The 21,129-nt window shown below is 31.6% G+C and overlaps 1 protein-coding gene across 1 annotated transcript; it reads left to right on the plus strand.

Annotated features, from left to right (window-relative positions):
- The first annotated feature begins 266 nt into the window (after positions 1–266).
- RpL17 (ribosomal protein L17) lies at positions 267–16,952 on the plus strand. Its single transcript, XM_067275172.1, has 6 exons — positions 267–371; positions 526–575; positions 5,656–5,696; positions 5,774–5,908; positions 16,469–16,664; positions 16,732–16,952. Exons 2-6 carry the CDS (start codon positions 536–538, stop codon positions 16,875–16,877), a joined length of 558 nt encoding a protein of 185 aa, XP_067131273.1. The 5' UTR covers positions 267–371; positions 526–535; the 3' UTR covers positions 16,878–16,952.
- Positions 16,953–21,129: the final 4,177 nt, after the last annotated feature.

The following is a 21,129-nucleotide window of genomic DNA, read 5'->3' on the forward strand; positions in this document are numbered from 1 at the left end:
GTGGGCCTGGCCGAATCCATAATATGCTTGCTTAAAGAGGCCCTCTTAGTGCCCGCCGGGCGGAAAGTAGTATTTGTTGGAAAGGAAGTACTGTACAAAATACAGAGGGAAAAATATAGGACAAATGTCGGGAATTGTATACAGTACTTACAATCTTATTAATAAATCGATTAGTGAACTTATAATTTTGTTTTTAGTTAAATAAATTAAAATTATTTTTAATGTAGCATAATATCACTTTTGTAAAATAACATCGTTATTTTAAGTAATTAAAAACATTTAAAATAATTTTCATACGAGCAATATCTGGCAACACTGAATTCTTTTAGTGGACGACATTTTTGTAGCCAGCGAGGAAAAGGTGTCGTTTGGTGAGTGTTTATAAATCCGTCTCCATCTAATTAATTTTTAGAATATATTACGATAATACCATTTATTTTTAAATCTCGTAATGTAAAAGACTATATTTTAACAATAATTTCGAGTAAAAATGAATAGATATTTACACTATTTTATTTTCAATAGAGAATAGAAGATGGGTCGTTATTCACAAGAACCCGAGAATGCTACAAAATGTAAGTAAAATTAAACTCAGTGTTTTTATGAAGTTTGAATTTTCGTAGTTTAATTTACTGAAATTTGGAATTCAATCGAAATATTCAAATATGTACTCAGAGTGTTTGAAAAATACATATAAATGGGAATTTTAGGGATAAAATGCTAAGGTATAGCATACGGTAAATGTTAAATAGTTACCTTTAACCTTTAATATATCAAGTGTAAGTAACAATATTGGTATATTACTTTTTCTAATTAATTTTTGACAAAATTACTAAATAAATCTAACTTTTAGGATGACCAATATATCTTACATTTTTGAACTGAAAGATTATTTGTATGAAGAAAAGTCTTGCCGATATGCTCTAGCAGGGATAATTCAAGCTAGTTCTATTTATTATTAATGTTGCTTGAGAAAGAAAATTATGATCAAACATGATGCTATACTGACATAGAACATGATAGTGTGTTAATTTTTATGTTGTCCAGATTAATCAAAAAGCATATTGTGTGAAAAGAATGATTTTGGATAATACTTTAGATTTGAGACTTGAACCTTGATATTTTGTTGTTTGCAAAGTTCCAGTGGACTCCTACTGTTTACAAAAGCCACTTTTGACAAGTTATAATAAACATTTCCTAAAAAAAAAAGTGGTGGTAACAGGTATGTGTGCATCCAATCTGTTTTGAGTCCCTAATGGAAGTGCCTGCTGGTGTTGCAGATGACCCTTATCCAATCTATGGTTAAATGATACAATATGTATATAATAGATGAAAGATATACAAGTTAAAAATTTTTTTTTTTCATAATTAAAGCTGGTATTGAGTGTTTTAAGTGCATGCTATCAACACCTCAATGCTGTTGGAAATGGAGCAACACTACTCCAAGTGATCTGAGCAGATTGAACCATTTTGGTAAGGTGAAGATATTAAACATGATGCTTGAGAACATGAAGAAATAACAGATGGAAACAAAATCAGTTTATTGTATATAATCAACCAATATTTAAACCATATTGAATTAGGGAAACACTTCTATTTACTATGTATCCTGATGCTAATATTTTTCCTTGCCTGCATTAAGAGAATTCACATTATGTTTAAAATAATGAATCACAATTGCTGTAAAAAAATGAAAACACAATATCATTAAGTAACCAGAAATGATAAGTGAGGGTTTTTGTTTTTAATTACTTTTTCTGTCCTGTGGACACTAACAAGACCATTTTTTCAAGCCCTTGGTGAGTGAAGGATGAGGCTTGACATCTCACATGGACCCAATGTTTTTGATTTGACCAGATTTGATGGCTGTTTGAAAGGTTTTCTTTTATAAAATTAATCGATTCTAGACTAATTTGACTTGAACATTTCCAAAACACATATAATTTTTTAGAAATGATCGATATAAAATATGCTATAAACGAAAAATTGTGGTAATACTAACCGAGAGTGCATCGTTTGAAGACGCCATTGCTTCAGCTTGTTTTTGTTGTGGAGCAGCACGTCGGACGGAGGTCATGTAAGAAGCATGTCACATCAACATATAATAACATATGATAATGCAATAAATAACTAATAATTCTGCTGGATCTATTATGTGATGTCTCCAAAGTTCAGCGAATTCTTCACAAAAAGAATAAGTTATCAGGAAACACAGAGATGAGTAGTTATGTGACTGAACCACACCAACAAATGTCACATGATATGCTTCTTACACGTTTGCTGTCCGATGTGCCGCTCCACGATGAAAACAAGCTTAGCAACGGTGTCTTCAAACAGCGTACACTCGATAAGTATTCTGATGATTTTTTGTTTATAGAATATTTTATATGGTTATATAAACACCTAATACTGGATTGTGAAGGTTTTACGTGGAAGAAAAAATTATAATTCATCCAGTTTACAGTAAGAAGTATAGTTGTTATTTTATATGGATTATTCCCAAAAAATTATACATGTTTTGGAAATGTTTGAGTCAAATTAGTCTAGAATCGATTAATTTTATGGAAGAAAACCTTTCAAACAGCCCCCCTACAAAACCAAATCTGCACAAGTGCCAATTTGATTTTGTACCCTTGACCCCTGTATTCACTAACATGAGTTAGGGTTAAATCTTGAGTTATTGGTAAATTGGTATTCACCAATAACTGAAGATTTATCCCTAACTCGTGCTGGTGTCCCTAACTTCCCTATCCCTAACTTGCCTGAATATGGGGGTGAACAATCCCTAACTTGGTGAATACAGGGGTGTGAGAATGGTAGATTTAGGCCTTAACTGCCTCGGCCATTTGGCTGACTATGAAAAGATATTAGCAAAAGTATGTTTCCTATCCTGTGTTTAACTCTTTAAACATGAAATTGGCTTAATCTGTTCAAGACAAAATTGCCTGAAGAGAAAGTTGTTTGACTGGTTTTTGCTATACAAATTCCCCACATAGCTTGAGGGATAAAATTTTGTTTTCGGGTACATAGAAATTTTCTGAACTTAAAGCATTTTCTTCAATGCTGCTAAACCATTTCAAATTTCATCCACTTCTAATTCAGATAGCTGAAATTCTGAAGACATACCTAATTATGATGACAATTCCTGTAGTTGGGCAATTTGATTTTCAAAAAGAAACTCCACATTTCTCATTAAGAATTATTTATTTTTGTGAATTGTTCCAAAGTATTTTAAAAACTACATGCGATTTTTAAGACTAAGTACAGTGGAACCTTGCTTAACGAGCATAATTTGTTCCAGAATGTTACTCGTAAATCAAAATAATTTTTCTCATATAAGTTAATGTAAAATACAATGTGCATTCCAAGCCAAAACAAAATACTCAAATATTTTATGTATAACATTTATTCAAAAAAAAATTATACAATATACATTGGAGTGTGAACCATCTTCATCTTTTCTTCTAGCGTCGAATAAACGAACCTCGAATTTGAATTTGATTTGCAGAAAACAAAAAAAAATCGAAATACAGTAATTTCTAATATTTAATTATAGCTTTTACATAGCCCACAAATTTGGCATATTGTCTGGCATGTTTATTATATAACGGGCTATGGTTGTCGATGTTTATATGTAGTATGTCTGAACAGAAGTTTGGAAAAATGTGTGATCATAAGCGACACTAAGATATTAGCAGAATGAGCACTAAACACAGACTGATGTAAGAAACACACAACCTGGGACTTCCCCTCCCCTCGTCACTCGTTATGCGAAATGTTGCTTGTTAAACAAGTCAATTTTTTACAATTTGCTTTGCTCGTTATGAGAGGTGTTTAAGCGAGGTTTCGCTGTATTATTATTAACTGTATTAATTAAACTAATGTTAACAAAAAGCCTTATTAGCAAATTTCAGTTGATTTTTATTGAAGTATAAAGGAAACTTTTGGAATGTCATTTTTGGCATAACATGTATAAAAAATTAAATATTTCTTTAGTTTATTTATTCAAGCAATTAAGACTTTGATGATATTTGTTGATATTAACTCGTTTCATTAGTTGTTGACAAGGTTATTCAAATCACTAATGATTGCTGCATGATTGTTATTTTCTCAAAGAAGAAAACAGTATTTTAAGAGAGAAAAATAAAATGAAAATGTTTCACAAGTTTATCAATTTAAAATTCGATAATAAACGCAATACATATGTGCCAGTGCTGATTGGCTAGCACATGTCAAATAATCACTCCTCAAAGTATTATCACCACTTTGTCTGACCAGGTGATAGCAGTATTCATTGTGACTGGTCTTTCTGATAAATTATGATTAAAAAACCTGAAATCTACTACAGTGCCCAATTTTTGTTTGTTATTATTTATATACAGTGCCTGATTTTGTTTGTCGTGATTTATGTGATTAATACGGGCATTATATAAATAATGTATACATAACAGCCAGGAAAGTAAAATGAATTATAGTCTCATAGAACATGGCTGACTGAATATAGTATAAATGTAATTATCTTAATAAAGCTTGAAAACATAGGTTATATAGTTTGGTCAAAAAGTCACTTGCTCAAATGGGGGCAATCACTTGTTATTGTTTCACGTGCTATAAAGATTGGAAGAATACAGTAGAGCATCGTTTATCTGAAAGCTGATCAACCAAAACGTCAGTTAACCAAAAGCATTCTAGTCGGACTGTTTCGTGCTGAATCAAATGTTTTTGATACTAGATTAACTTCCAAAATATATTTTTTTTGTTTTCATATTTTTCAATGTATTTATTTTGTTTGTACAAAATAAAGAAATAATTTTTAATGATACAATAGCCTCGATTATTATTTCAAAAAATTTACGTTAGGCTTAACATTGACAAAAATTCAACACGAAGTGACACTCAACAGAGAAAAATTTCAACATGGGATAGGTTAATATATTTTTTTGTACATAATCAGTTAGCCGAAAAATAAGTTATTCGAACAACCCTAGTCCCCAATTGATTCGGATAAACATCGCTCTACTGTATTTATACTGGTCTCTGAATAATAAGTGGTACATGTTTTCATCTGGGACTCTGGATATTTTCTTAAATTTCACTGTGATATTGCCAATAGCTTGATGTGAAGGCTCCATGTCTGGGTAGTAATGACATAATTCCTGTGCAGTTGTGTTGTTCTATGATTGTTCCCACACAATAAACAAATTCTGTTTGTTCAGAGGTTGGCATGATTACTACCAGTCATTATTGCACCCAAAACAATAAGAATTTATGATTACTCTCATTTGGCAAATAACATTTTTAGTCTTGTATTAATCATTATTAAAATTATATTCAGTTACACATGTGAATTTAGTAGACTTTGTCGTTACTTATTTTCAAATTGCTGCAATATATTAAAGTATGTGTCTCTTTTTAGTGTGTCATTTCAATATAAAAAGACTCTGAACCTAATAGAGTAAACATTTATCTAAAAAAACATTGTTTTAAAGGCTTTTTTGTTATATAAACTTAAATGTTCAATAAAGTTAACTATGTGCCAATAGGAATTTGTGGCTCTTTATCAGAGATGCTTTAAAAAACAAAAAATGCAAATAAATTTATGTAGTTTTTCTTTAATTGGTTTTGTGATAAGTAAATTTTATTGAATATTTTCAGCTTGTAAAGCTCGAGGTTCAAATCTTAGAGTTCATTTTAAGGTAAGTGATTAAATGGTTTTAAACGTATTAAAGTTTGAAACGTGACAGAGCATTCCATAATGAAAAATATGTTACAGAATACAAGAGAGACTGCCCAGTCTGTCAAAAGAATGCCCCTTAGACGTGCGCAACGATTTTTAAAGAATGTCATGGCTAAGAAAGAAATTGTGCCCTTCAGAAGATTCAATGGAGGAGTGGGACGTAAAGCACAGGTAAAATCTGTTTCTAATCTGTTTAAATTTAATTAAATGAAATTAAACTAGAAGAAACTCATTTGAAGAAAAATATTTTTTAGTTCTTTCCAATCTTAAATATAATAACATGGAATTTTATTTTAGTTTTTTGATGATGTAATTAATTTTATTGAGTTTTAACTGTTGAGAAAGATTACACAAATATATATGAATATTTGTAAAAACTGCAGAGAACAAAAGAAAGCAACAACATCTGAAATGAAATTTATAAATTAATGCTTTGAGGAATTTAGTATGAACAACAAGAAAGCGAATCAGAAGATTGTGTGATAGAGATTTAAATTTTCGATTTGTTTGAGCTTTATTAAATGCTAAAGTTAATATTAAATTAATTAGTCAAAAAATGAATTTATAAAATCTATTGAAAGCAAATATCAAATAATAGTTTTTATTGAATGCTTTGACCAGAACAACTGTATTCCATTATCTTGTGTGTGGAATTTTTTAAAAATATTTATAGAATAATTCCTCTGTCGTGATGTTTAGCAGCACAACAAAAACATTGTAGAGAGATATATCTCTCTACAATGTGCCGCTAATTATTATGAGTGTTTTTAAATAATATTTTCTTGCTGCGTTTAACATTGTTGGACTACAAAATTTTGTAAAAATAACCCTATATTAGACAAAAAAAGGAATTATTATTAATCTAATCTAGTAAAATATTTTAAAAATAATATGTATCAAAATCACTTAAGTATGTTAAAATGGCTGACAATATTTACACAAGAAAAAATACATAGAAGAAACTAAAATGTTTTGTATAAGTAGCCTGTAATGAGAGGTTATCTCTGCAATGGAAGACTCTTGTTCCCGGTGATTGGACATGACAAAAAGTGAAGACATTTTAATTTCTTCTATGTATTTTTTATTCTACAGTATACGTATGTTAAGCATGAAAATCGTTAATCAGTCAGAACCTAAAACCTAGTCAAAAACTCTTCCTAGTTTGACTAAGTAAAACTAAAATACAATTTGAAAGAGAGAGTTTTTGTAATTATTTTAATTAAGTGTAATTTTTCAACACTAAGATATTTTCATGATCTTTCAAGAGAACTTTATTAACCTCTTAACGCGGACTTTTTTAGAACCTTATATTAAAAGCAATAAAAAATATTTAAAACTGAAAAAAAACGAAAGAAATGTGTTAATTTTGAAGAAAAAGCTTCAAAGTACAATTTCCTTTTTCTCGCCTTAGTGCGAAACTTGACACTGATGAGTCATTGTTTACACAGCTGGATGACCTTGAGAACAGCTGGTGTCGTGTTTCGCGGGACATTCTCATGAAACTCTCGGGAGGAGAAGGGTAAAAAGTAGGGTGAATACTAGATGGCGGTATATTTCTAAATATTTTTTTAAAATTACGATTTTAATTGAAATTTTCGACCCCCCCGACTTAATTAAACGTATATATAATAAAATCTATTAATTAAAAAAATTAAAAACTATTGGATGTTGTTTTTGACAACAGAAAATAGCTTTAAATAACTTTACCGAAGTAAAATCGGCGCTCTAGAACTTTAGAAGGATGAATGAAGTTTTATAAAAAAATCCCATAAAAAAACAATTGAGCGTTAATCGTGCGTCATTAAAGGTTAATTAAAATCGCAATAAAATTTTTTCGCGCGGGTAAAAATTTTTCAAAAAATTTGGAGACTTAGAAAACATTCCAAAGATGCAAAAAAAAAAAAAAAATTTTTCCGGGCCAAAAGTACCGTTTTGTTTGTAACGCTATGAAACTTGCCCGAGTTAACTCGGGTCCGGACGGCAAGTGGTTAAAGGAGTTTAAATGTTCCAATCTTCTAGAAAACAGGCAGGTAATTAAAATTATATAATAAAGTTTCTTCAGAAATTATCTAAGGATGTCCTAGTAAAAATGGGACACTTAAACTGGAACTATGTAATCAACTAACTGACACCTAAATATGAATTCCAGCACATAATAAACCAAAAAATTTTAATGTTCATAAGTTTTCGGCAGTCTTTTAGAGGCCCTCATCTGGAATGAATGCACAGAAAAACAAAAAACAGTTCTATCCTTTAAAAGTTTCTAAATTTCAAACTTTGCTGATTTTCAAACGTTTAAACGATGTTTGATACACAAATTGTTACGTTTACATCACATAAATTGATTTCTGTATCAAACATCATTTAAACATTTTAAAATCGGAATCAGTTAGTGGATGTTGGGGAAGGAAATATATTAAATAAAGAATTAGATCCAGAACTTGACAAAGAGACTCTACTTGAAATGTAGAGATATATGACAATTTTAAATACAATAGATTGCATTTTATATGGATTTCCTAGTGTTGCAAATTACACTAATTCTGAAAGTAATTACAGTTACTTTTTCTTAGTAAAATCAGCTCTGATGGATTTTGGCCTTTGTAACATATGGGTTTACTATAATTTATAATTTCTTGATAAAACTGAGAATGATAGATTTCACAAAAGTCATAAAATTAATTGTTATTTCTTGCTTTGTTTAGTTGAAATGTTAAATGTAAAGTATTAAAATACCTAAAACATGCTAAATCTGGCCACTGTACTCTCCTCTGGTGACAACAATGACCAAAAAAAATCCATTGAAAAATGAAAATAATCTATAAATGCATTGTTATTTTAAAATTTTTATATACCTTATAACAGTGATTTTCAACCGGTGTGTCATGAAAATTTTTGAAGGTTATTAAATAAATTATTTTCAAAATAAGCCAAAAGAATAATAATTGTATGTGTCAAAATTAAAACCCCTTTAAATTAATTATAAGAGTTTTTCATTGTTATAATAAATAAACATATACATAATGTAGTAGTAAATATATATTCATAGACAAAACTGTGTGCGCATAACATCAGATTATTTCATTTAAAATGAAATTTTCGTTTAATCAAAAACGTATCTATAACTGTCCATATTTAGTTTAAATTATTTTAACTTAGAAATATCAGGACATTGTGTAGGTTTCCAAAGCAATTACCAAGCAACTTTTAAACACAAATTAAGCTTTAAAGTTAATTGCTTTTGTCATGTAAATGAAAATTTTTAATTTAAATAACTGTTGTTGTAACCTGCTGCTATTTTAATGGAAAACAATAGTGTTTTATTTAATTCACAAAAAATATAAACAAAAAGAATTAAGTGGCACGTAATATGAGGATAGAATGTTTACAAACACAACTTTAAATTGTGTATGTATGTCTCTTACAACTTTAAATGATGTGATCTATTCTGAGGAAATGTGTGTCATTAAAATTTAATTATAGATTCAAATGTGTCATCAGATAGAAAAGATTGAAAAATACTGCCTTATAAGAAAACCAATGTTATCAAAAAATGTTAAGAATTTTAATTTGTTTTAAGGTGCCCATAAATATAATGGCATTAATAGATCTCGCTATAAAATTATTCACACTACAGAGTTGGCAAAAATAATTTATTTTTGGCTAGCTTGAACTTTCACAAATGCACATATAAAAAAAGTGGTAACCATTTATTAAGACAAAACAAAAATAATTTCAAAGATTTACAATTAATTTTACTGTCTCAAAAATATAAATTACATTTAACAACAAATTAATATTCAATGAAGTCTCCTTTGGCTAAAATAACTTTGTAAATGCTCTCTGGCATTGATTGTGCATGTTTTTGGAGGACAGGTGTGCTTATTTCTTTCCTTGGTGAATTATGGCTTGTTTTAGTTCCTCTACACTATTATATTACTGCCCATTTATGTATAGAGCTCTAGCCAAAAATTCCCAAAGATTTTTCATTGGATTAAGATCAGGAGGTAGATCTGGCCAATCAACAATAGACACCCCATTAGATAGAAACCATTCGTATGTAAGGTTTGATGTGTGAATGGGAGCATTGTCTTTTTGAAAGAACTGTTGATTTCCACAATGTGTTCTGCTTAAGACAAGAGATTGCTTGCGAGCATGTATCAAATAATAAGTAATGGACACAATACTAACAACTGATGTGTCTGTTGTTTGATACTTAAAGGAACCATACTATATATTAAGTGTGGAAACTATATTCTTATTTTGTGTGTATCAATTTGCACTGACAAGTCACAATGCATTAGAACAAATTGAAGAACTTGTAACATAGCTTTTCCTTTCGGTTTGATGATTCTGTAATCTTCAAATTGAAAAGAAGAGCTATGTTTTAGATCAAGTCAATGAATATGAAAAGTAAAGTAATTCTTAATGTACAGTTGCTGGCTCAAAATCTTGGATTTTGAAGTTCTCAATTTGAAAATCTGTTGGCAAATATGGCTGTAAGGGGGCCTTCATTCTTTGTGGGACTAGTCAAACAAAATTGCTTGGCTTTTATATGCTTTAAGAACACATCCTGTCTGAAAGCCAGAATCTTTTCAAAACTTATTCTTGTCTCTTAATCGAAGCAGAGTCATTCTTCAGACACCAATAGTCTTTGGAATGCTAAAGTCTTCGAAAAGAAAGCTGCTGGAATATGCTCTGATGTTCTATTTATATTATATTGGACACCGATTCTTGCTACAGTATTTATAAAAGTATAAGATATTTCATATTTCTTAATTTCTTATAAGTTAAGTTCCTTTCCATTAATTTCCCAGATCCAAAAGAAGAGAATATTGTGTCCTGAGCTTGGGAATGGTATTAAAGATTGTTAAGCTCATCACCTTAAGAGTGCTGAAAAAGATATTTATTTGGCATTGTGTTAAGATAATATATAAAAATCAGCCCTTCAAAAATTATAGGAATACACTAACTTGGCAACATTGGTTGCTGATGACAGCAATGCACAATTGTATATCATGTTGATGTCATTTTATCAACATAGTGCATTGACAATTGAAAAGTATTTTAAGAGGATTGGAGATTAATTTGAGTACTCTAAAATGCAGTAACATATAATTGCTGTCCTTTCATATTTTCTTAATTTGTATTAATCAAAAGAATGTATAGAAATGTATGAGGACTATTTTTTAAATAAGGTCCGTTTGTGAGTGAGAATGATGTGCGATTGCAGCAGTGCGTATGTGTGTCTGCTCTGTGCATGCTTTGCGTGTGTTTAGACACCATTTGCAGCTGTATTGTATGTCTATGTGCTGAGCTGTAAAAGTTTATGTTTAAGAAAATTGAGTCACCCACTGACTATGAGATACTATCTGTCATTCGATTCTTGAGTGAAAGAAACTTGGCAGCAGCGGAGATTTACTGTCAGATTTGGGAAGTTTATGGTGATAATGTTATGAGTGACAGTAAAGTTCGAAAGTGGATGAGAATGTTCAAGGATGGGCGAGTTAATGTGCATGATGAGCCACACCCTGGCCGACCTTCTCTGATTTCTGAAGATTTGGTTTGTGATGTGGATAACAAAATTCGAGAGGACTGACGATTGACAATTTCAATGTTATCAATTGAATTTCCACGGGTTTTAAGATCAGTTTTGTATACGTTGTTTCGGAGAAACTGAATTATCGAAAATTTTGTTCTTGGTGGGTTCTAAGACTGCTTTCTGACAATCACAAAACAAAAAGATAGGGCAGTGCTTTATCGTTTTTGACTCGATATGATTAGGAAGGAGATGAATTGTTGGACCACATCATTACATGAGATGAGACTTGGGTGTCTCACATGACTCCTGAGTCCAAGCAACAGTCAATGGAATGGCGACACACATCTTTGCCAATCAAAATGAAAGCCAAACAGTCAATTTCAGCATGAAATAACATGGCAATTGTCAGGAAAGGGATTTTGTTAGTGGATTTTATGCTGAGAGGCACAACAATCAATTCTGATGCATATTGTGTGACCTTGAGAAAATTCCTGTGTGCCATACAAAACAAGTGGTGTGGTCTACTGTCTTCTGGTGTGATGTTGCTCCATGACAATGCAAGGCCACATGTTTCTGCACAAACACAAGATCTAATCAGTTCTTTTGGATGGGAACAACTGGATCATCCACCTTACAGTCCAGACCTTGAACTCAGTAATTTTCACTTGTTTTGAAACTTAAAGGAGTTTTTTGGTGGTCAATGGTTCAACGATGATGAAGTGAAAACTGCAGTCATGGATTGGGCTTTTTCACAGGTGGCAGATTTCTTCGAAGTCGGAATTCAAAAAATTGTTGAACATATGACAAATGTTTGAACAAAAAAGTGGAAATTATGTAGAATATGGAAAAAAATATATTTTAATGATATTTACAATATTTTTCTTATTAAAAAATGGACCTTATTTAAAAAATAGCCTTTGTACTATCATCGTGCAAATAAATGTTTTCTTTCTAACTAATTAGTCATTGAATTAACCTTGCATTGTAGTCCAGCAGTCTCTTTAATTCTGACACCATTGGGGTCTCATACAGTGTATGTTGGATTAGTGTGTGCGCATCATAAAAGAATTAAAGTTCACAATTTGATGTAAACTGATTAGTGTCTTTTCATAAATTTGTTTTTATTTTGACAAGTATTAAATTTGTAGTGGTTTCCAATGTGAGTGCTAATGTCCCTGGGGACAGTGAGTAAATCTGGGTGGCCAAAAAGAAGCAAGGGGCATTGGAGGGAGTGTCCTGACTGAACAGTGACCATAGGTGAGAATGCAGGTCACTGACAACTGTTTTTTCCCTCTGTCAAAATGGGTAAGAAGAAATATTGCATTTAATGGTTTTCAGGTGTGAAGTACAGTACAATGTAGAAAAGCTTTACTAAGAATATTACCAAGCCACAAGGGAAAACAGGTTGGGGCTGTTGGGTATAAGTTTATGGAACTAAGGATGTGGTGGCTTGTTTTGGAATCACTATTCTTTACTGATTTATGAACTAGAACAAAGCTCAAATTGTACATTTTCTCATATTACATTCTGCTTTTATTTTGTTTTGTGAAATAAAATATTGAACAATGTCAAAAATGACAGAGAGAATTGGTGATGAAGGTCGGATTGAGCTGCCTGGAAAGTTTATAGGGAGCTGAAATCCAGGGAGTCTAGTCTACCAGGTTTTTTGGTGTAAGAGATGTATGTCTGAGTCACTTTGATCGTCCAGCTGGTTTACTTGCACTTGGCTATTTTGATTTAATTTCTTATTTCTAATAGCATTTTTTGCTTTTTGATAAAATTTTGGAAAGTTGATTTTAGCTTGATACATAGTTCTGTATAATTGCCAATAATGTAATTTAATGTGCTAGTCTTCAGAGCAAAGTTAATTGATTGGTTATATAATTAAAACATTAAAAAATATTAATAAACAAAACTGGAAACAAAATTAATTGAAACACCACAATGAGATTCCATCGAAGTTAAATTTGGTAGAACTATAGAACTAGTCTGTCTATGAAAAGAATCAACTTGATTACTTAACTGTACAACACGTGAGTGGTTGATGTGAGTCACATGTTTTGAATCATCTTGGGTATTAACCAGTGAACATTAGCTATTGATCTCTTAGTTGTGGCAAGTTACTTTTAGTTTTTTTCTCATTTGTTATACATGTCATTGCCATTATAAACAATGTTATAGAAGCTTCATGTTCTGGTATTGGAATATGAGGAAGTTTGCTATAATAGTTGTTAAATTTATTTATTACTAGCTGACCCGGCCACGCGTTGTTGTGGCTCAAAATGTATCTATTATAAATGTATAACACTTCCCCCGTGGGGGGAATTTCAAAAAATCCCTTCTCAGTGTACATTCTCTTGACGTACCCTATTAAAACGCAATCAAAAACGCATCTAAAATAGTATAATAAAAGCCGAGTTCTTCACAGTAAGCCTTAATCCCGTCACTTTTCCCGCTGGGGAATATCGAAAAATCCCTTTTTAGTGTATATTCTGTTGACGTAACCTATTAAAACGCAATTAAAAACGCAAAAAACCGCATGTAAAATAGTATAATAGAAGCCGAGTTCTTCACGGTAAGCCTTAATCCCGTCCATCTCCCCCCACTGGGGGGAATTTCGACATGTATAATATATAAAAACACGTGCGTATTCGAATGCAACGTTGTGTCAAAATTTCAAAGGAATCGGTAGGAACAAATGAACGTTATATTTTATTTATATAGATAGATAGAAAATGATCTGCTTCAGTCCATTCTCACAGAAAAGCATAATGCCTGACAGAAAAGCAAACTTAGGTTGTTGGAAGGTAGCGCCATCTGTTGGACATAAAAGCCTTAATCCATATATAAATATATTTTTGAAAGGGGGGAAATGGTGTAGGGGTATGAAAAATAGATAGTAGCCGATTCTCAGACCTACTGAATATGCATATGAAATTTGGTAGAAATCAGTAAAGCCGTTTCGGAGGAGTACGGTAACAAAACTTGTGACACGAGAATTTTATATATAAGATTTAATGCATGATATAAAAATATCATGCATTAACTGTAAAGAATTGTAACTGTAAGAAACTGTAAAAAATTAACACAATTAATAGAAAAGTCATTTTATCATCTAGTGACAGAAAATAAAATTCATATATTGCCTGACATATTAAGCAAAAAGTGCTGACATCATTAGAAAATGTGCTGATTGTTTTAACCGAAACATCATGCATTATGTTGTTCTCGAGTCAATTCTTTCTGTAGACAGACTGTAATGTTCTTAACCAAACTTTAACAGGTGTGATCAGGTAACACTTTAGGAGCCTTATTTAAATTTGTTTCTTGTAGGTCTTTTAATAGAATCCTATGTTCCATATTAATTTATATTATCACATATTAGGGAATCAATAAAAGAAATGTTTGCATACAGTATGTAGAAAATAAAAAATGCCAATTTGATGTGTAGGGAGAAAATGATTTAGGGGATGCCATAAGTTGATGAGACTGTGAGCCTGTTATGATATTCTGTATTTATTGGAGAGACTTTCTGTGTCCTTTTCATCTATTCATTCAAATATTCTAGCAGACTTGGAAATACTTAAGGTCTTTCCTCTTTTTTAATTTAACAACTGTGAGTCAGTTTATTGTGTTCCATGTAGATTATCTACATTAAGCAATTAGATAATGCTTTAAAAATGATAGTATATCTGGCATTAAAGTACCATATATAAAATTATAGAAAATAAAGAATCAGAACCTTATGCTTTTTGAAAGATTATAAATATGATTTGTACTCCTTTTTACGTGGGAGACACAAAAATAATGGGAATAATTTTGTGGAGGGCAGGAGGTTTGTAGTATGTGTATCTGCTTCTAGATGATAGTAGACAGAATCCTTTGGAATCAGTATGCGAAGTGGCATTGGCATCTCAAGACTACTTGGCCTATAGCAATTTCTTCTGTGAGAGCTGTTTTTGTTTTTGCCAAAAACACCTCAGATTTTAAAAAGCAATATGCTGCTGTGAAATTTGTTCCCTGTCAGGGAAAGGTGGATTGGTAATGATTTAACATGCTTACAAACAAGATGCCATGAGTAAGACAAAGGTTGATGAATCGTTTTCCCACTTTCAGAAAGGAGAAATGTCTCTTGAAGATCAATCCAGGTCTGGATGTCCATCCAACGTTTGAACTGACAAAAATGTTGAGAAAATTTGTAATCTCATCAACAAAGATTGCTGTCAAACTATTGATGAACTTGTTGGTTTGTCTGAGATTTTATGGAGTTCAATTCAACGAATTTTGTCGCAAGAACTCTGCATGAGAAGTGTCTTTGTGCTTATTGACTGCTGATCAGAAAGGCAATCTCTTGGCAGCTTGTCGGACTTTATAAGAACATTTGGAAAATGATCCAGACTTGTTTTCTAAGCTGATAACTGGTGATGAATTGTGGTGTTATGGTTACAATCCAGAAACTAAATGTCAATCCAGCCAGTGGAAAGCATCAGGATCTCCTCATTCCAAAAAAGCTAGACAAGTGAAAACCATGTTAATCTGTTTTTTTTTTTTTCCGTGTGTGTGTGTGTGTGAGGAATTGTTTATTTCAATTCATCTATCTAGGCCAGACAGTCAATTGACATTGTTATCTGGAAGTCCTCAAAACACTTCATGGTGCTATGAGAAGGAAAAAAGGGAACTTGTGGAAAATGGGGATTGGTTTTTACATCACGATGACGCATTTGCTTCCATGGCGCTTGCCGTGCAACAGCTTTTGACAAGAAATGGCATGATCTCGCACCTTGTGATTTTTTTTGTTCCCTAGGATGAAGAAGGGAACTCAAATGCAATTTCAGACAATTTCAGAAGAGGTGAAAATGAAATGATAGAGGCATTTCAGAACAGAAATTATCTTGGTGTTTTGAACAATGGAAAAAATGTTTGGCAAGTGTATTGAGGCTAATGAAGAGGATTTTGAAGGAGATTAAAATATGAAGTTTTTAAAATAAATACAGTTTATTCCTGAAATTTTTCCCATTATTTTTGGGTCCTCCCACGTATACCAAGTCCGATTATCTGTTAAATTTAACTAACAGAACTAACATTGTTAAATTCCAGAAATTTGTTTCCTTTCAGCTATTTTATAAATTCAATATCTATCATATTATTTTTGCCATTTGATTTGAATGTTCTTTAAAAAATCTTTGTAGGCCAAGCAATGGGGATGCACTCAAGGAAGGTGGCCCAGAAAGAGTGCAGAGTTTCTGCTGCAGTTGTTGCGTAATGCCGAAAGCAATGCCGACTACAAGGGTCTGGATGTGGACAGACTGGTCATCGAACACATCCAGGTCAACAGAGCACCCAAGATGAGGAGGAGAACCTACAGAGCCCATGGACGCATCAACCGTAAGAACTTTTTCCTTTCAAATTCCTTTTTTCTGGCGAGAAAATTTAATAAAATTGATATTTATAGCGTACATGAGCAGCCCCTGCCACATAGAAGTAATTCTGACTGAAAAAGAACAGGTGGTGGCCAAGCCGACGGCAGAGGAAGAGGCACCCAAAAAGAAGCTGTCAAAGAAAAAGATGGCGAGACAAAAATTAATGCAGAGAGATTAGATTTTTTCTGTTTGTAGGCAAAAGACTGCAAACAGAAATGTGTTGATAAATAACAATAAAATCTATTGAAAAATCTTTTGATTCATTGTTAAAAAGCAATACAATTCAATTAATTTATATTGATGAATTCTTATATTTGTACTATTAAGGTATCTTCATATTTAATGGATTGGAAAAGCTAATCATAATAATTTTTCTTATAGATAAAATTTCACACTTTTAAGATCACTTCTAGTTTGCATCTTGAAATTTATGCTGTATTTGGAACAGGCCATATTTCATATACTATATCATGATTCTATAAATACTTTAAATTGATATGCATGGTAAGAAAAGATCTTTTTAATGTTAAAAAGTGAGGTGTTTGGCATAACAATGTAGACAAAACATGTTTCTAGAGTACTTCTATTTAATAACACACACATTTAATACAGACAAAAAAGTTATTTTAGTAACAACAGAAATAATTATTTATTCGATCTTACCATAAAAAAATTAAATCATTTCATAAGATATAATTATTTATTTTTTCTGAATTTCAGTGTTTTTTTTTTTTTTTTTTGTATTAACAAGGTTTAGTTTTGTGTACAGATAAAGCTTGAAACAATAATATTGCTCAGAAAATTTCCAAACGAAAAATTATTCAGAATGTTCAATGGACTTTGAAATCTCAGGGTATTTGGTATTAAACCTGGAACGAGGGGAAAATGATCATTCTAGTGTATAATACATGATATAATTGGAAAAGTGAACAACATAAGTGATTTGAATGTCCCCGTGATATGCATGATCTAAGATTACGTCACGCTTGCTGATTAAATTTAAGTATGGAGTTAATATTTTAAGAAAGTACAAAATTTTAATTATGTGGCTTTAAATTGTTTTATGAAAAAATTAGCGAAGTCCTAAATAGCTTATTTTTAAGTATCATTTTGTGGGATTCACTGAAATGTACTTGGCAACCTTAGATATTAGTCAGTTTTCTTTGGAAATGAGGTTGTAGCGGAGACAGATCGCTCTTACCGAATAAATGGTGTGTAGAATCTATATTTCAGCAATCTTGTAATTTACAATGATTGAAAGGTTTGGAACTGGCCACTTTTTTCGTTTGTCGGTATTTTTGCAAAATGCCACTAAAAGATCCTTTTGAAAAGATGATACTGTATTTATTCTATTTTATTATGCACCCTTATTAACTTTGGGAAGCTGAGAAATGAAGTGTGCATTAGATTCAAAGTATAAATGAGGAGCTCAGAAGCAAAGCATATTAAGTGACATTAGTATTGTTTCCAGTATTATATGTTAAATTTGTTAACTAATTGAACAGATTTCATTATGGTTAATTGGGCAACACTGGGCAAAATCATTATTGAAATTTCGTTAATTTAAACTGATTTCACTATTAAAATCAAGTTTCACATGCTACAGATTTTTAATTTTCAGTTAATAGACAGTAAAGGTAGATTTCATAATAAATTTTTTTTTTTATGAAGACAATAGTTTTAAGAGTAATAGTTTTAGTTAAATACTGTATATGTTCATATACAGTAATTTATCTGTAATATCTAAATAACTTTTCATTCAGGGATGTGAGATGTTCTTCAGTGAATGCCTTCCTATGCCTGCATTTCTTTAATAATGATATGGAAATGATAACTTCTTGGTCACTACTTTCTTTACACTTGTTACTTTTTTAGCTATTTCCTTGATAAAAGTCAGTTCTGACCCTGAGATTGTAAATTGCTGGTAGTAAATTAAAACATTTTGAGTTCCATTACTGATACGGATCTCAGCAAAGCAGAGAATCTCTGCACAGTACATACAGTAGATCTTTGATATGCCACCATAGATGTAATTAGAAAAGTTGAAGGGAGTAACTGATGCAGGTACTGTATTAGAATTTTGAAAGGACAATGCAAGCTCCTTACAAGTAACCTTCAAATCGATGGTAAAGTTGCCACCGAAATACAATTCGATCAAGGGACAGTCGTCATAAATTCAGCTTATGGAAGGAATAGAAAGCACAAAAACTTGCATATTAGAAACTTGTGGATGAATGGTTCTATAGATGACAAAATTGCTAAACAATACGATACTTTGTCAGCCCGAGGAATTACTGATATGGTTAAACACTATTACAGACAGCATGGCAGGTTTAATTCTTGTCACTGCCATGTCAATGTGAATTTTAAACATTTGTGAAGATGGTTTTAATTATGTCCATTGTAATTTTTATTGAAATGTGGATTTTCCATCAACAAAGAATGCTTAATGGAAGACCAAAATAAATAGGAATTTTAGACAGGAAAGTACTGTAGTACATCATACAGTCACGCTAGCTTGTGGATTGGGAAAATTGGATATATCAAAACAGTTGATACATACAACTCAAAATACAGCCCAAAGATGGTAGCTCGAAAACTTAAAAATAAGAAATTGATGGCCGTAGAAATGATGAGAGCTAAAGTAAAAGATGATTCTTGCAGAAGCTAATAACGAGATTGGGGACATGAATGAGCAATTTCAAGAACTTCAAACAAAAAGGTGTTAATACCTTTAATAACAGCTTCACACCTCGTGATCTACATAGGAGTGATGCAGAAGGTATATATTTTCTCTTCTATTCTAGTTTAGGAGGAACTTCATTGAAATAAATAATTACTGTGCATTGTAGCTGCTTTTTTATTTAAAGAAATGAGTTTTATAGCGCTTTCTGGTTTCTTTTGTTAAAAACATTAATAAATGACCTAAATAATGGAATTTAAATTAGTGTTTGAAAGAATTAACTTATTTGTAAATAAAATAATTGTTAGCGTGTTTTTGTCTTTAAAAAATTACAATTTCTTGTTCACGGAATTGAAGTCTGGCTCGTTGCAAACATATTTATTTTCATTTTTTTTTAACTTTTACACCTTTACTTGAATAGAGACGAAGCTAGCGTAAAATACTTTCGTCATTCTTTCAACCATGAAATTTTCTAAGAAATCTTCTGTTAATTTTCGTGTAAAAATCTCATTAAGTTGTCGGATCTTCTTCAGAAAGGTTTGGATATCATTCTTTAAATCTAGAAATAAACTCAAAATTATTGTAATTTTTTTTTACTAAGCAGACAGCCTTGGATAAAGGAATTACACGTCTCGTTGACCTTAAGGATGTTGTATTAATTCAGCTTTGTTTAACTTACAACTCGCTGTATTATGTTAAATTCCCGTAACAGGAAAGTCCTCGTGTCTTTTGTGTATTAGTAAATGGAATGTCTAATGCGCATCCTGAGTGTTTTTTAATTAATTGCTTGTTTCTCGAAAGAGAAAAAATGCATTAGATAGGAGAAATGCGTATATAAACGCGTTGCGAATACATTAAAACAATTTCCTCACTCGAATGGCACAATCTGCGGAAAACAATTAGATTAACAATTCTTCCATTCAACAGGTTAATTAAGACTTGGAACAACGTGAACAATTACACAGGTTTTTGAAATAATTGGTTTCATTGAAAAGTGGAAGGTGGTGTTAACGTTTGATGTCATGCATATGCTTTGAACTTTAAATATGGTGTTTACGAATAAAGTTTCCACGCTTAGTACGACTGGAATTTTCAGAATTACGTAACACGTGATTTCTGACCGTGAAACACGGTGTGAAAAGTTAACGAAACAGGAACATAAAAACAAATTAATTAAATATTTCTGTGTTTACCAAAATCTCGTATACGACCCTCGGAGTTAATAAATCTAATTCTAACCAAACTTGATTTGAAAAATGTTGAATTTCATAAGCTATCTCCAGCAGGTTTTTGTCAATTGTCAGGTTAACTGTTTTAGTTTCTTGTTGAAATTCGGTGTTTTTTTAATTGTTAGTAGTGTGTCAGGTGTTATCGAGATGTTTCCTTTCATTACAGTGTGACATAAATTACATGGCAACGTGCGAGATTGTCATTCCATCAGAAACGTCTGGCCTCGAATCAAGTAAGAGCCTGTCCTTTTTTTATTTTGTTTACTTTTCCGGCTATTATATATAACGGAGGGAAAGTATGGCGATCGGTCAAAACATGACCATTACATTTTTACATTTTTTGTACTCGGGGTTCTTGAAACGTCAAGAAATGCAAAAAAGTTAGTAGCCCATCTATAGATTATAGCAAGATTGCAAAAGACCAACAGCATGATCCTGAGCTCCAGTCTGTCCTGACAGTGATGTCGAAATTTACTGTGATGTATCGATAGTTTGCATTCGGCCATAAATTCCGCCTA

This window comes from Centruroides vittatus, unplaced genomic scaffold, assembly GCF_030686945.1.
Source record: "Centruroides vittatus isolate TY-2023 unplaced genomic scaffold, ASM3068694v2 contig_596, whole genome shotgun sequence".
Taxonomy (NCBI): domain Eukaryota; kingdom Metazoa; phylum Arthropoda; class Arachnida; order Scorpiones; family Buthidae; genus Centruroides; species Centruroides vittatus.

Coding starts and splice junctions, on each gene's coding strand:
- RpL17 (XM_067275172.1), top strand. CDS start 536: ATGGGTCGTTATTCACAAGAACCCGAGAATGCTACAAAAT. Junction 576..5,655: donor ACCCGAGAATGCTACAAAAT/GTAAGTAAAATT, acceptor GAATATTTTCAG/CTTGTAAAGCTCGAGGTTCA. Junction 5,909..16,468: donor GAGTGGGACGTAAAGCACAG/GTAAAATCTGTT, acceptor AAATCTTTGTAG/GCCAAGCAATGGGGATGCAC.